General features: G+C 34.0%; 2 protein-coding genes across 6 annotated transcripts in view; one reads left to right on the forward strand and one right to left on the reverse strand.

Annotated features, from left to right (window-relative positions):
• LOC114932497 (uncharacterized) overlaps positions 1–15,256 on the forward strand; it is a 21,512-nt gene extending 6,256 nt beyond the window's left edge. For both annotated transcript variants that reach the window (XM_029304730.2, XM_029304731.2), the window contains 8 exons: positions 9,033–9,503; positions 9,696–11,292; positions 11,472–11,790; positions 11,871–11,941; positions 12,118–12,311; positions 12,405–12,532; positions 12,613–12,792; positions 12,869–15,256. In XM_029304730.2, coding sequence (XP_029160563.1) covers positions 9,033–9,503; positions 9,696–11,292; positions 11,472–11,790; positions 11,871–11,941; positions 12,118–12,311; positions 12,405–12,532; positions 12,613–12,792; positions 12,869–13,039 — 3,131 coding nt within the window. In that variant the 3' untranslated portion in view covers positions 13,040–15,256. The remainder of the gene's footprint in view (positions 1–9,032; positions 9,504–9,695; positions 11,293–11,471; positions 11,791–11,870; positions 11,942–12,117; positions 12,312–12,404; positions 12,533–12,612; positions 12,793–12,868) is intronic.
• On the reverse strand, positions 7,545–17,638 carry LOC114932499 (protein SERAC1). 4 transcript variants are annotated; one of them, XM_085479825.1, is made up of 16 exons: positions 17,449–17,585; positions 17,224–17,351; positions 16,943–17,143; positions 16,687–16,814; positions 16,498–16,608; positions 16,077–16,215; positions 15,851–15,994; positions 15,524–15,781; positions 15,198–15,396; positions 14,971–15,132; positions 14,702–14,829; positions 14,439–14,591; positions 14,208–14,354; positions 13,999–14,065; positions 13,643–13,757; positions 7,545–8,014 (listed from the first exon to the last, which is right to left on the reverse strand). In XM_085479825.1, exons 1-15 carry the CDS (start codon positions 17,517–17,519, stop codon positions 13,643–13,645), a joined length of 2,151 nt encoding a protein of 716 aa, XP_085335951.1. In that variant the 5' UTR covers positions 17,520–17,585; the 3' UTR covers positions 7,545–8,014. The 4 variants fall into 4 exon arrangements, with proteins under 4 accessions (XP_085335951.1, XP_085335952.1, XP_029160565.2 ...); XM_085479826.1 differs by lacking the exon at positions 7,545–8,014 and adding an exon at positions 8,028–8,119; XM_029304732.2 differs by lacking the exon at positions 7,545–8,014 and adding an exon at positions 10,830–13,430.
• Positions 17,639–17,686: the final 48 nt, after the last annotated feature.

The following is a 17,686-nucleotide window of genomic DNA, read 5'->3' on the forward strand; positions in this document are numbered from 1 at the left end:
CACACATACCTTGAGATGCCAAATGCATACATAAAATATACAGCCAATGTGCATTGTAAGAGACGATCGTAATAAAAATTGAACGCGAAAAGGAATAAAATGAAATGAATGTTAACTATAAATATAAATCACGACAAAGTAAACTGCATAACTGACGCGATCATTAAACAATTCCATGATAAATATAATCTGAAAAAGTAATAGTAAATTTTGTAAGAAAAAAAGAGAGAGAAAAAAGGATATGTAAAAGATATGCGGAGATATTTCTTATCGTTAGATGGAAAGCTAATTGTAAGTGTATACGTGATAAAAGTAAATGCTACATCTGTCACGATACAATACACGCTTGCGAAATAATTCAAGATACACGATTTGTATCAGACATTAATTCATAGTCGATCTGTTTCGAAAGAAATATCAGATCCTCCGCGCTTTCCATTTCGTTGTATAAACGCGCACCAGGGTTTTTATTTATTTTTTTTCTTTCGTTTTCGTTATTTCTCGTGCACGCGACACGGAACAGTGACCAAGGAATTCGGAGCATCGACGTTGAGTTGAGAAATATTACATGCACTCACAATCAGAAAAATGACCTTCCCTGCGCGGCTCGTTTCCAAGAGAAGTGACGCCTTTTCTCAATGCAATCTGATTCATGACGCCCATCTGCTGACGCTCTTATGATGATCCTCCACGGATGGTAGTCATCAGAAACACCTCGCAACATCGCGAGCGAAATTGCGAGATTGGGAAAGTCTAACGCATCATTCAGAGGCCAAGAATGTATTAGCCTGTGCTCCCTGAAGGAAACGATTGCCAAACAACAATGTACATTATTATATAGTTAGAATCCTCTGCATTCGCATTCGTGTGGCGTAAAATACCACGAATCATATATTATTGAAGTAATTACAGTTAAAAGAATTATATTTTTATGAGAACCTAGAATTTCTTTTTTTTTATTTATAGAATTACGCAGCTAATCATTTTTTAAATTTGAAATTTATATTAAATATTTGATAATATTTAATAGACTAAGATTTAGATAATTGTAGAGATTTATTTAACAAAATAGCCTGTGGTTATTTTTTTTTCTACTTGGCTACATTTCACGTTTTTTTAGGATCAAACTTGTATAACATGAAAAAATAATTGTTGGCGTGGCACTAGTTTGTTCAAAATTACATTTTATGAAAACACAGATTTTTTTTAACCGGAAACAAGTAGTGGTTTTGGATTATAAAGTTGAATATATATTTCTATTTATATTTATTTAATCGCAATATATAATTGCATGGTCACTGTAAATTTAATCTTTTTTCCAAGATTATATGTTAACATGTAGTTTTGCGGAAATGAAACCGCGAATTTGAGAAAGTGTAATAATACATGCGTAGCGAATTTCTCTACGTAATAGCAACGATTCGACCTTTCCTCGAGAATAGTGGCAGTCTTTTGAAGAGATCTTCATTTTAGAGAAAGTTTATAAAATCACATAAACAACTAGGAAAAAAATCTAGGATAAATGCATGCATTATCTACTTACTGTTCGTCTATACTCTCTATAACTATTTATTTACTACCTGCATACTCGTTACACTCTATTTCACTTCGCTCCTGTTTTTCTTTTATTTATACAATTTTTACATTGCATTAACTTAACAAGCGTATGGGTGTAGACGTATAATTTTTATACACAGAAAGAATTTTCTCTTAAAATTTACTCTGAAAATCATGGTAATCGTACAATATATATTAATATCTACCACAATAAGATATAAAAAATATATTCGATTAATTTAATTATGTACATATTTTTTTTTATTGTGATAAATATTATAATCAGAGATATTCTTATAAAATTCTTCAAATACCCCACGATTATCACGATTTTCAGGGTACATTCTAAGAGTAAATTCTCTTCGTGTATGTTTTTTTTTAAGATACAAATTCTATTTCCCTTTCAATACTATACTCCTAATTTGTGCAATAATTATTGTTAACATGTAACTAATATTCCATTAAAAATGGGGTGAAACAAATGATGCAATGTTAATTAATGAAATATTTATTTGATTAGATCTCGAGTGCAAATTTTGTCGCGTCTTCTTTGTATTAATTTTACGCGTATTTATATAAGAAAAAAGATAAAATACATTGATCAAAATGAAGAAAAAAAATATCTTCTTAGAGATTGCATATTTTTCATTAGATTTTTTGATGATATTTCGATTTAAGGAGATTAATACTTCTTTCTCTCTCTTTTTCTCTTACATAAAAGATTTTATCATACATGTTATTCACATCAAGCACTATACAAGAGCTATAATCACCGATCAAATCAGTCGCTAAAAACATGTTTTTCATTCAAGGAACGAAATACTTCTCGCCGCGAGTTAGAAAGTACATACCCTTTCGTGCGTGCACCTCGTGCAAGTGTTTTGTATGACACACACGCATTTACCGTATTTGGGTCCCGTTTTCACTAGGATTGTAGAGCAGCAGTTCGATGTACAAAGGCAAAACATTCGTCTCTCTTTTAACATATACAAGACGTAACTATTCGCGTTCGCGTGCGTCTCGAGCGAGTTAGATAAAAGAGACTTCACGGTACAATAAACGTCAAAATCAGAGCTCTCCAAGTATTGCTGTAACACACGCATTCATTATTATATATACATTCGTTTCCTCACTTCGTTTTCTTGCGACGCGAGAAATGGAGCAAGATTTCTTTACGAGAGGCGCGCGATAATATTAGCACATTTGCAAGATACGTGACCTCGCGCAAATGTCAGTGACAAAGTTTAAGCGGATCTGGGCTTCCCTTTCGTATATCAGTAGGAAATATCTGTGATTTCATCAGTTGTGCAATGACCCCTTTTTCTGAGAACGACTTTTTACACGCGGGACTTTGCGTGTTAATATAACTGAAGTAATCAAAGCATGTCTCCTGCAACGATAAGAATCATTCAACGTTCGGTTATATGGAACGTGCGAAATTCCTTTAAGCTCCTTTATGTTATTTAATTGATATCATTTTTTGTCAGTTTTTTTTTGCAACGACATTTTTAATGTTTTAATGAACTATGAAACTTTCTATTAGCCAAAGATTGATATATCATATATTAAATTATAGAGCAGATTTACTTTCTCGTATCGATGAGGAATTAAAGCTTAGAAGATCCATAAAAGTGAAAGCTATTCAATTTATTTCATTAAGATACATGTACGGATATACTTTTTTTTTACATACTTGTTACATTTGATGATTGAGCAATATATCGAAAGGAAAAGACTTTGATAGAAAGTATCTGTAACAAGATTAATAAGGATTATATGGAGATTATTTTTTTACTTTCTACATCAGAATAGGATATTAAAATATATGCGTACACTGTATGTTTAAATTCAACATGAAATAAATTTGAGCAATCGTTGTGAAATAGTTACTATCGCACTTAAGAAGTTAACATACAAGCAACCGTGAGCTCGAATCGAAGGACGATCGAAAGGAGAACGGCTGCAATTTCGTTGCCTAAGCTTTTCATACCTTTTCCGCGCGTTACACTTCGATCGAGCACTTCCTTACCCTGTCCCGATCGTGAAAGTAACAGGAAGTATCCGGTAAATTGACCATGTAAGAGTTTTCGAATTACGCCAACGATACATATATTTAATGTTCGACGTTGAATAAAAAGAAATAAAGCTTGCGCGCGTTGGGTCAGCCTGGCTGAAAAGGAAAGGATTCCGCTTGAATAATCGCGTTACAATACACCGCGAATCTTACGTTCTCTCTTTATATTCGAAGGATTAAAATTAAATCTCGTAAACATGCGCTAAAAAATCAGACCCCGTGTCTTTTACGGTCTGCTCACAATGCGTGGAATTGCGCGAGACATTTTGAGAAGTTAGCCAAGTTGCATAAGATGTACTATGCATAATAATCTTGTAATATTCTCATAGTATTGTCTCTGTTCGTTATCGTCATCACTCGTCAGAAAATTGAATTTATTTCAAAATGTACTGTCTTCTCTTGCTAAATTTTTACGAATTGTATTACGAAAAAAAATTGTTTAATTATGATACCAATGTATTATGCGGGTTTATTCAGCAATTTAATATCTAGAGAGACATATTTTTTATTAAGAGATATGATTGTAATTTAATATTGATATTAATGTTATTATTGGAGGAAATAAAAAAAATTCACTATTGAATTATAATTTTTAAAAAATAGATCTTTTTTTTACGCAAAATGCATTACATGAACGTTTACAGTCGCGCTCCGTTTAGCCGCTGAAAGTAAGTTGAACAAGGATCTTTACCGCGCAAGTCATTAATCCCATTCCTGAGTAATGCGAACTGATTATCTATTACCGCGATTTCATTATTCGCGCGTATCACCCGCAGTTGCGATAATATCTGCCGTTGAGTATAAAATATAGCCGGCTTCGAGCTCTCTCGAAGAGCTCGGTTTGCAAAGAGCTGATCCTGGTTATCCTTGTTATCGTAAAGACGTGTGTAAATATCCTTTACACGACGTCTCGATGTAAAAAAAAACTTTTATTTCTCAAAGGATACGACCAATAATTAAAGTACATAAAAGTACACGATCAAATAGGCGAATGAGTTATTGCGCGGGAACAGCTGATTGAAAAGAATAAAACGCGGTTTAATCTACACACACTCACTTGTATTATTTTTATTATATTTACGCAAAAATTTCGCAGCGTTGTTAGGATCGATTCGATTGCACACAATCATCGATGCACGTCAATTAACCGCGCGCGCGAGGTAGCAATCATAGTCGCACGATATGTAATTAACATTTTATGGAGGTGGATTTTTTCTTCGACCAAGGCATCTTCACATCGTGACCTTAAAGCCCACGGTGTAATGAAAGAGACATTAAGAATAGGCAACAAAACTAGGACGCTTGCAGTCTTTGCAGCAAAAGCAATAGATTAAAATTCACATTTTTGAAATATTTTTTTCACAGGGAGAATTTTTTACTTAAAAATTTATCCTGAATTTTATGGTAATCATGGGACAATATGGTAGAAGAATTTTACAAGTTTTTCTGATTAATATTTACCACGATAAAAATATTAATATCTGCCACAGTAAAATATAAAAAATCTGTTTGATTAATTTTACTAAAATATATAGTAAAATTTCAATAATTTTAAAATAAAATATATTAAAAACTTGTGATTTTTTTAAGAGTTTTAAGTAGATGCCAAAAAAGTGACAAAATATTTTATATAAATTTTGCAATGCAGTTCCTTTGTGATAATTTTAATACGCAGCATGGTGATTTTCAGCTTATTACCAAACATGATAAAATTTGTATAGTGAACTTTGCGGTGACATAACGAAAAATTCTCTCTGTGCATTACGGAAATTATCAAGTCATTTTATTCACGTTTGAAATTATTATTCTATATTTGAGTCAGATCTGATAAATTACTACAATTATTATCTTGCATTAATGTTGCATTTTATTTCTATACCTCATATATTCTTAATTCATTTTCATGTCATTGTCGACCTATATTTCTGACGGTCACGGAATTGCTAATTCAATTTAATGAATGAGTAAATAGTCCAATTATAAAATCTTCCAATCATTAATTCGCTTTTCGATGTGGGAACATCGTCTCTTACTGTCATTATTTTATTGCATATATCGATAACGCTATGTATTCCCTTCTTTATATGCCTGATTCTTTCATTAATATACCTTAAGCAGAGCCCGAGGTCGTGCGTGTCGGTTTCACGGCGATGTATCAACGAAGTGAGAGAGGCGAGAGATGCTTTAAACACCTTGTAAGATCAACGCTGCGAGAGAGTAGCGCCGCGTCGTATCCCGCCTTAATTTATACCCGTTCCATGCCGATCTATTAATCCCGGCCGATTGTAAAAGCGTAGTGAACGCGATCGCGGCCGGTCGACGGCACGTAATTATAATTATCCTGGCTATTTGCAGCCGCATAACTCACGCGGCTCCAGGACGAGGCGCGGCAAAAAACGCGATCGTTTCGCGGACGACGCTCGTACATCATTCCGGTGCTTGGTCTTTTTACAGGACGCGCGTCATTGCCGTGATTAATGCATATATATGTATCTACGAGGGCGATAAAACGGGGAGGCATCTGCTTTATAACGTTTTTCAATTTTATTGTAGATTACACGTGGCTGTTTGTGCGAGAGAAAGCCGCGGGCGAGTAGTAGAAATCGCGTAATTTTCTCTGCGAGTTTTAAAATAAGAGGAAATAGAAATTTGCTAAGAGAGCGCCGATAGCGAGTTTCTTTCCGCACACAATTAGCACGAAGAAAATTCCTGTTTTTTCATTACTATTTTTTAAATCTTTTGTACGCAGAGAGAGAGAATTTTCTCCAAGAATTTACTCTAAAAATTGTGGTAATCGTAGGACAATATGGTGGAAAATTTTATAAAAGTTTTTTAATTAATCTTTTTATCACAATAAAAAAATTATTAATATATCTATCACAATAAGATATAAAATAGGTTCGATTAATTTTACTATGAAATTCTTCCAATATATTATTCCAGAATTACCATAATTTTCAAGGTAAATTCTAAGAAAAAATTCTCTCCATGTACTTACAGATTAACATTATATTACCGCGCTGTTTATCGAATAATTAATTTTAATAACGTTTAATTGATCAAGGTTTTCAAGATTTTTTTATCGAGGTTTTTCGATAAATAAACTACGCGCGAGATAAATTTCCAGCGAAATCGTGCATTGAAGAAATACGGCGACATGCGGTCGAGCTGAAACATCTCGCGAGATTAAAATCGCGAGAGAGAGAGTAGCGTATAACCCCGCCTTAATTTATATTCGCGTTGAGATTTCGAGGTCTCGTCGTCGATCTGATCGCCGTTCACGCCTACGGAACTATTCTAGTTACGACACTGAAATACAAGTACGACATAACGGCGAACATTACCGCGTGGACAACAAAAGAGACTTTAGGATTAAATTGCATATCTCGAGGCTGCTCGTAGAATCTCAGGTAGACAAACAGAGAAAAAGAGAGAGTGATTTTATCTCAACCGCTGCGCAAAGGTCTATAATCGATTAGAAATTATGTAATGATGGCGGAAAACAGTTGTAATAATATAGAAAAAGTGAAGAGAGAAAAAGTGAAACGAAGTTTTATGTCGAAATAAAATTTTCTCGGACATTTTATGAAAAAAAAAAAAAAAAGGGAAATGTATATCTATTTAAAACGCTCAACGCTTTCTATGTTGAAAAAGAACGTTTTATATCCTTTTTTATAATTATACCATCACATCGTAAATTTAATCATAATATATAATATATTTTACTGCAATAGAATATATAATTTCTTGCTCTTACCTGGCTTTCTTAATACCAATAAAAATTACATTATTTAAATCCATAAAATATTAATTACGAATTATATGTATAAACAAGTATAAGAAATATTAAAATAATAATATTACAAAAAAAGAGAAAGAGATGAGAGACTCTTTTGAGATCAGGATATAATTATAAAAAAATATCATTGTGTGTGTCTTCCTTTAATTATTTTCGTAAACAAATATATTATGCAATTTACCTCGTTTTCCTTTCTCTCACACGCCGCAAATTGATGTGTATCTCACGTGGCTTTATTACAGTGCACATAACATCGCAGGTACTCGTTACGGTATTCTTCGTTGCTCTCTATCTCATCTAGGCGTATCCAAGAGCTGCCTCCTCCGACTCGTGCACCACAGTTATATTCATCTCGGAGATTATTATCCGATTTATATTGCGCAAACCCTCCGCTAATAAATTATGCCTGCGCGACTCGTTTAAATGCACGTTACCGCAGCGAAATGCACGATACTTCGCCTTTCACCTTGCTACGATAATGCATTCTGTTCTGATGCATTGTGCTTGGGTGGGATAACTGCCGTCGTATCGTTTCATGTACTTTGGACCACAATTATACGGAAACGAGCGTCGAAAATCGGCTGCTGAAAAGCGTCAAGATTTCCCGCGATTAATGCAGAGCGAGAATAAGTCGCGGCGCTATTCAGCTCATCATTTTTTGTTTCTAAAAAATTGAGCTATTATGTAAGCTGAAAGAATAAAATTATATAGAAAAACATATAATGATAAATATACAATACAATTTTTTATCTTTATGAGTAAAATATACACAGAGAGAATTTTCTCTTAGAATTTACCCTGAAATAAATCATGGTAATTGTGGGATAGTATTGGAAGAATTTTATAAGAATGTAATTTTTATTGATATTAAGAAAGCCAGATAAGAGCAAGAAATTATATATTCTATTGCAGTGAAATATAATCGATATATTATATATTATGATTAAATTTACGATGTGATGGTATAATTATAAAAAAGGATATAAAACGTAATTAAACGTTCTTTTTCAACATAGAAAGCGTTGAGCGTTTTAAATAGATATACATTTCTTTTTTTTTTCATAAAATGTCTGAGGAAATTTTATTTCGACATAAAACTTTGTTTCACTTTTCCTATATTCTCTAATTAATATTTTTACTACAATAAAAATATTAATATCTATACAATAAGATATAAAATTAATCGACAATTGTTCCATGATTACTATGATTTTCAGGATAAATTTGAAGAGAAATTTCTCTCCGTGTAGATTTGCAAATACAAATGCAGGAAGAACAACGCTGCCTGAATAAATTATGTCATTAACATTTTAACTATAAGTAAAACTGTATATAAATAAATATCTAAGAGAAAATTAAATTTTAAAAATTAAAAAAATCTTATTTCCTTTTCGAATATTTTTGCGGGACTGCAGAAAATAATATAAAAGTGTATCTTCGCTTCCTTTAAGATTTTTGATGCTTGACTGTAAGATAAATTTCCACGTATAAACTAAATTAAAATTTAAAGTATATCAGATATTAAATCTGCAAAAAGAAATATGTAAAAAAATTAAATATTTCTTGCTAACATTATTCACTCAATTTATCATTGATTTTCAGAAACGGTTCGATCTTGGGACAAACTCTCACAGTTGATACCAACAAATTCGGTCTATGAGAAGCAAGACCGAAATGCATCACCGTCCAGCAATGAGGCCAGCGATGCATCGTTGGTGCATTCGCTAGACAAGAACAATGTAATGGATGCTTCGAAATCGAAGGGGAAAAAGGAGGATCACGTGAAGGAACAGGGGGAGAAGGAACCTAAACTAACGTACGACGAAGAATACGAAGATGATAAGCACGAGGAAGAAGAGGTCGAGGAGAAGAGAGATTCCTCTGATATCAACAATAGTGCAACCAAGAAAGAGAGATCTCCGACAGAAACCAGCAGCGTGTCGAATACTGAAGCGAGAGACAATTCCAGAGATGAAGATTACCTCGAAGATCCCCCGATGAATCAGTACGACAATACATATTATTATTACGATGAATACGAAAATGGAAATAATTCTCGATACGACTCCACAGGTGAGTTTAAGTAACTAAAAAAAAGAGGAAAAAAATTGATTAGTTCTCTTCAGATATTAAAAAAAGAAGCCGATAAAAAAAAATATTTTCTTGTTGTGGACATCTTTTAAATTGATATTTATAATTTTAGTATATAAATTTCTTTAAAGCATAATATGCATATAACAATTATTATTTGTTCCTTCTCTTTAGCCGGAGAACATCTCGATTATCCGGACACGGAATCCGAGGAAGAAGACATCACTCCGGAAAATTCGTCAGAATCAGCATTGGAGAAGGAAGACGAAGAGGAAGTCTCACACGAATCACCTACCAACTCATCATCAATCGAGAAAGAATTTGATGATGCGGAACAAGGCGCGTCCATGGAAGGCAGTGATAAAACGTTCGCCGTTCTCGGCGCGTCCGAGGAGGAGGCTGACGAAAGCGTCTCCGTCGAGCCGAGTTCCATCCTGATAGGCGGCGCCGTGGTATCCGTGGTGACCACAAAAAGCGTGGTGAACGGCACGATATCGGTTCCGACGACGGTTTCACCGACCACGGAGCAAGTCGCGCCGCCACCATCATCTTCGTCGTCGGCTGAAACGACGGAACAATACCCGGAGATAATCACCACGGAAGATTCGAGGATTCTCGCCTCCGTGCAGACCAGCCGCAGTATATCTGGCGCGCGTTTCTTGCCGTTTCCGGTGGTAGATCGCGTGGAACAGGTGGAGGCGCACGGCGGATCGCTTGAGAGCAAGAAGACGTCTCTGCCTTCGTCCGAGTCTACGGAGAGCATCATCGATAAACTCGACTGGGCGCAGTCCAGGTTGTCGAGTGATCTTCTACCAGCCGCCATACTCGGCACTGGTGGTTTCCGGAACGCCGGTAATACTTTGCAATTGGACGTGTTACCCGAGAGGGATCGCACGACGACTCGCAGGAGTTTTACCACTACAATCAAAACGCCGGTCATCAGCAAATTCGTACCTCGACGTTACAATGATAAGAGATTAGACCACGCTGGCGGTATTAGTACGGCGAAACCGCGATTCGAGACCACGGTCGACAATCTAGAAGGTTTGCTACCTCGGAATTACGTATCGAGAGGAACTACACCGAGCACAGGGGTTTCCAAGGTCAATTTCAGATGGCCTTCCTCATTGAAACCGACAACGTCCACGGAAGTAACAGAGCCAAAGGCCACGTCGACCACACCACGAGCAAAACCTAAAAGCAGTATTGTCGTTCAAGATATTAGCGCGTTCTTGCCATCAGGATATAAATTGAAAAAAGAAGACACAGCTGTTACAGAAAGTTCACTTTTAAGCGACATTCTCGCCAAATCCAAGGTCGACATTTCATCTCTGTTACCAGCTGACTACGATAAGAAGAAGGTCGAGGAAGAATCCAAGTCCAAAAGTACCACAATAAAGACAACGACTACATCGACAACAGTGAAGAGTACAGCTGTTTCCCCCGAAAAGATCGTCTCTTCTATTCAAGATCTCTTTGCATCTTCCAAAGTCGATATCTCTGCCTTGCTACCTAAGGATTATGAACAAAAGAAAAAGGATCTTGTTTCAGATACCGAAACCGGCGATGCAAATAGCGAACAGAATGTAACAGTCACAGAACGGACCGATGCCGAGTCACCTACTACGAAGAAGGTCGGCAGCTTGAAGATCGTGTTTCCTAGCAGACCAGGCGGTCGCAAGCCTATTCATAAAATTACTACTCCGCAAACTGCACGTGGAGACGGTCCTAGTACAGTGACACCAAAAATACAGAAAGGATGGCCGACTAGGTAAATCGATATTTTATAATGTCCTATCTCTGTTCATTGCAAATAATACATTTTATTCACTTTTTATAACTCTTGATAAGAGTTCACATTAAAACCCATAAAATAACAGTATCTAATGCATATATAAAATCAATATCTCATCAATATTTATTCGTATAATCATTGTCAATAAATTTCAGAGCTACTACAGAGTTCACCGGATGGCCAACTCCGTCCACCACACCGATCTCCATCGAGAAGCTATTGGAAGCTGCGCGAACAGCTACAGTAGCGTCGGTGAATATGTCGCTTATTCCCAGCACAAACGAGATCTCAAGCACATCGTCGACGTCGACGACGACGACGACGACACCGAGACCGACGACTCCCGGTATATGCGACGATGAATGCGAGGTCGCCGGCACGATACGTATCATCGGAAACGCGACATGGGTGCCAGAATTGTTCGATCGGAACACTCGTGAGTGGCAGGAACTTGCGAATCAAGTGGAACGAGAGGTATTTTTTAATAAGATTCCTACAAGCTTTCATCGCTGCTAATCATATTTTTAATTTATTAAATCATATTTTGTTTTTAGATGGACTTTATATTCTCAAAATCCAGTGTTTTAATGAACTGGTATAAAAATATAAGGATCGACTCCTTCAGGTAATTAAGTTTAATGTAATGTTGAAGTGATGCTGCAATAAATTAAATATGATTAGAATAAATTTCATATGCAGATTGTACAATAGAATTTTCGTATTAAAACTTTTTAGCGAATTATATGTTGAATCATTGCTATAAATTGATATGAGAGTAAAAGATATAATGGTTGTTTTCAGTCAAGGCAGCATCCTAGTAGACTACTTTATCGAACTGGCCAATGTGGAGCAAAAAGTAAATACACAGGAACTGAAAGTGATTTTCCACGATTCGCTCAGAACGTACAATGCTAATCGATGGAACGAAACAAGTACGAAGGGTGCGTTAAGGATGGGAGTCTTTACTATCGATCCTAGATACACCGATTTTGTAGGTACGTCATTACGCGCAAAAATTTTTTTTTAAATATTTTAAATATTAATTTTAAATAAAATCTTGTTTCCTGAATGTATGCATTATTTCTCAGTGATACCTAAGACGATTACACCACAGTATATGGAGAAGGACGATAAGTTAATACCTCAGTGGGCTATCGCGGTGATAGTAATAGGAGTCGGAGGTTTACTATTCATTATCGTGTTTGGCGTATCTGTGGTAACTTGAAATTCAAATTTAAAACTATTTGAAATTTTTTTATAATCGGAAATAAAACTAACAAACGAAACTATTTCCAGCTCGTCAATAGACAAAACAGATCCAAGTTAAAACCGACTATGTCCACTATTTATGATGAAGAGATAGTTAAACACACGTCTAATCACAGATCTAGTGATTATTCAAAACCGGTACATACGATATGGACCGATCCTGATGTCTCTTGGAATGATAAGTCTTTCGAGTCGACTTCTAATAAGGTAAATGTGCGCATAGACACACGTTGTGAATTAATTTAGCGACGTGATATATTTATATCGAACATATTGTTTTTAGATTCTGGTCGATAAATCTTTCCAGGATAACAAAAAGTACAATCTATACGATAGTTGGCGATCGGAATGGAACGGATATTATTATAATCCTTCGCATAGCAGCAAGTATGGTTACGACAGTACCACGAACTTATCCAGCCGTCACTATCCCGATTATGACACAAACTTCTAAACTTGACGGTAATAAAAATTACGATTTCTTCTACTGATATGGATTTCATTTAATTTATTCAACGTCTCGGATAAACAGTTACGAGATCCTGGAATATATATTCTGTTTTTCTAATAATGTGCATATCGTAATATCTTGCGATACGAGATCCAACACTACACCTTCGCATTTTAAATATATGAATTTGTTATTTTGTATTCTCATACATATATTAATACTTTGTGTTCACACATTACTACGCAAAAATTGTCATTGAGAATTCATTGTTGTACTTTATCTTTTATTCACTTTAATATGAATTTATTTATTCTAGTCAGAATAATAAATAATCGATAATATGTATAATTGATCGCACTCCATCCAGCGATATATATGATGCCAATTTATTTTACTGCAATGTATTTAAAATTGCGAGTATGAAAAAAAAAGAATTAGGCAACAGGAAAGTAGGGATTATATTGACAATGATTTTATGATAAATGATAAGATATTGAGACCAAGTTATGTTGTACAAATTTTTTGTACAATTATTCATACATATATTCTCTTTGCATATTCAAATTTATATTTAAAAAAATATATAAAACTTTTATATATACAGACCTAAAATAATTTATCCAGTGAAAATAAGTTCCCAATTGACGAGATGGTCGTTTTTTCCTGATGATTAACATGATGTTTGAGCACGCTCAAAAGTTTTTGGTACAAGAACGATTGCCTATTCACAAAAAAAAATGAAATATCGTGAGTTTATTTATTATTCTTCCTTTTATGTTGTAATTGATTTCATTAAAAAAATGTGATCACATATATTTGATAGAATACAGTTTCGAAACATCATTGGTTCAATAAAAGTTCAATAAGAATAATGTGCGTGTGCTCTGAATCTTCTATTTTTAAATACAATTTAAGGAGACTTTCTATTCTACCAATGATGCCTTTAAACCGCGCTTAATTACCTGCTAGCTGGTTTGCATATTGATAAATGATCCTGTGGAATCTCGAAGAATTCCCCTATGCCAGGATCTGGAAAGATATGTAATACATATGTATAATATAGCATATTATCATGTGATAAGAGATTAGATTTATCGCCATTAAATTATATTAAAATTTAATCGTATGTAAATATAAAAAATCTAATACATCATCTTAATTCCTTAATTACCTGCTGAATTAAGGCTGACGAATTGAAAGGGAAATTTTAGCGTCGTTACAAGCGTAGGTTTGGTTTCGGCGAAACTCACAATCTCTATGTGATATTTCTTCAACATTTCTAGGAACTCCTCGTGCAATCTCAACAATTGTGGCGATTCTGAAACGTTAGAATAATAAATTAGTAGTTTATTAATTAGAGAACTAATGATGGATCTTTCTCTCTCTCTCAATAAAAAATTACCTTCGCGCAATTCTTGAACCTCAACTGTTGGCCACACCAACATTTGCGTCGTTTGTTTTAGAGCTGCCACATGAGAACCTCGATGAGGAGTACCGTAAAATACGATAGCTTTGGTATTCTTGCAAATACCGTGTTTATCTCCCGTTTTCCACTCTATAAGGAATACATAATAATGACTTGTAATAGTATTAATAATAGCAATATAACAATAGATTTTCTTGATATATTAAAACATATAAAAAATATACGCAAATTGAATTTACCTTCTACAAGCATTTTTTTAACTAACAATCCACCCATTGAATGAGTGACCCATATAAGTGGCCGCTGTCCCACATTTGCCATTGTTAATTTGGTAACAAATTCTTCGCTCCTCTCTTTGATTGTATTTCTAATTAAAAATGTGATGTATTAAATATTAATTATTGATATATATTCAATATCAATATTTTAAAAACACCGGGAAAAGAGATTGAAATAAAATAACATTCCTGTGCAATAATAAGAAATGTATTATAAATATAACACTCACTTCTCACTTTCTATTGGGCAGAAAGGAGTCCACATAGACAAACTCGTACCATAATTAATACCAATAAGTCTTAAAGATGGTATGTCTATAGGTAACCAGTCTTTAGGCCAACATAGTGATTTAGACATAGATTGGCAATTATTTTTCATGCAGGCATCATCCCTAAAAATATCGTATATAAAAATTCATTATTAATTAAAGACATGGTAATATTTATGAAAATTTACCCTCTGCAAAAGTAAGGTCCGTGTGCACAAACATTTGTGTTTAGCGGACAATCATCCAATACCACTTCAAAATCCTGGCCCAGTTTTCTCCATTCACGTAAGTGCAAATCACGTGCTAAGTCTTTAAAAAATTCCTGAGGACGATCATCATCAATCATAGCAGATAAATAATCCGTACTTTGATTTAATGTATTGGCATCTACAATTAAATGTGTAAAATTGTGTATGTGTAAATATGTATTTAAAAAATATAGATAATTTTTATTATAACACACGAAATAAAATTCAAAAAAGAATTATGTGATCATACATGGATATTGACGAACCTGTAACTTCAAGTGCAGAAGTATCTACATCGCGTTGCCTCCAGGTAACGAAAACTCCACCTAGCAGTCCATGTAGAAATACAACATCCATCTTCGTGGCTGCATGAATTCTGTGCAGAGGATGAAGAAGATAAACACTTTGCGGATATTTCGCTCCCTCGTTTCCGTCCGTATCTAAATTCGCTAATGCACTGATCGCCTGTGCTGACAGACGAATATCGTCGCTGCGGGACCAACGTGACAATATGCCGATCCACCCTTATCAAAGGCAATTTATCAGTAATGCAAATGATACAGATCATAGAAAGATCAGCGAGTCTATCTTACCAGATTCATAAATACTGTTTAAATACTCGGAGTGAAGAGATAAATTGGATAATATTTTCGCGAGTAATATGCAAATTTCAATGTCATCGCTATACATCTTTTGTATTGCCGTTAATATTGGCAAAGCTCCAGCATTGACCAAGTCTAAAATTTAAAAGACATATAGAAATAAGATATATAGAATAAACAATCTGTGAAATTATTACATGATATTTTTATGTCTCACGTTTACTATACTGTTCCACAGAGGAATGATGGCAGATTGCTTGAACACAACTTTTAAGCAATTCGTCATCCCAGACAATTTTTGAGTCCGTTGAAAGGCCTACGCTTGTCAAATCATGATCAAACCACTCTACAAGATACTGTACATCAAATTGAATACATAATTATGCATGGATATGATACTGAGTTATAATAACACTGTAATATTGCATATGTTAGACAAAAGTCATTTTTACTCAATTATAATTTAGTAACTAATTTTTGTTTACTCACAATTATAATTTAGTAATTATTTATAATTTCAAAGATAATACTATGTAATTACATATATATATATATATATATATATATTTTAAATCGATTGTCTTTTATTGTAATATTATAATTAATACTTTGTTCAATATATATATTCATGTACTTACTCGATTTGAGTCTTTGAATTTCTTACTAAGGAACTGTGTAAGACAGAGATGTGCATTATCACATAAAGTATTCAAATGTAATAGCAGTAAATGTACTTGTCCTAATATATCCTACAAAATCAATTTTACTTATTAATATAATATAATTGTCAAATAAAGATATTTAAGTTTTAAATGAGTGTTACATACATGTAAGTTATATTGTACATGATAATACGGTGGTTGCAGAAAGATATGTAGATTAACATTTGACATTCTTGCAAGGGCTACTGCTGTTCTAGCATCCAACATCTGTGCCAAATGACGATATTGCCAATCTAAAAGTTATAAATATTATACACACACACATACACACAAATCTTTAATATCTATATAAGACAAGTTATTCTTGCTACATTAAAAAAATTACAACAAATAGCATCAGATATATAATTAATAAATTTACCTTTTAAGTGTAATAAAGAACTAAGAGCAGTCACAGCTTTGAATCGTTCTGTTTTATCCCCATTTTGTGCCATGTACAATAATTTATATGCAATTTTATGATTTTTTATCTTCCACCAGTTTTTGAATCTATCACTAAGATTCTGTGGTTTCTCCAATCCAGACCCATGTAAGTCCTCATCTTTTTTAAACATAAACACATCTAGAAACAGAAAATCCAGAACATTAAGTAACATTTTTATATTGTTAATTAACAGAAATATAATCATATTGCAAAATTACCTTTAAATCTAGGATCATCAATATAAATGTACTGTGCATGCGTTTGTTCCAAGTTTAGAACATTTATGTTGACAGCGGACCGAACAATTTGTGATAGCTGTCGTAGTTGATACAGGAACCAGCAACTTCTGCATAATATACAAATATTTCTCTATCAATGCGCATGTATTTTCAAACACAATTATGATTTTGAGATCTCAAATATAAATATTATTTTTAACTCACCCTAGTACCACTACGCAAGTTCCACTTGTTTTCAAATAATAAACGTAGTTTCTTAAAATTTTCATTCGCATCGTACACGATAGAATATAAACACTTGACGGTTTTATTAACAAAACTGATAAGATGAAACGGAAACAAATTCCGTTTAATATGATCAGTTTACATTTTATACCCTTGGACGCTTCAAAATGTCAACCTACTATATCCACGCGCGAAAAACAACGATTGACGTTTGATG

This window comes from Nylanderia fulva, unplaced genomic scaffold, assembly GCF_048542155.1.
Source record: "Nylanderia fulva isolate GAGA-0341 unplaced genomic scaffold, ASM4854215v1 Scaffold13, whole genome shotgun sequence".
Lineage (NCBI taxonomy): Eukaryota > Metazoa > Arthropoda > Insecta > Hymenoptera > Formicidae > Nylanderia > Nylanderia fulva.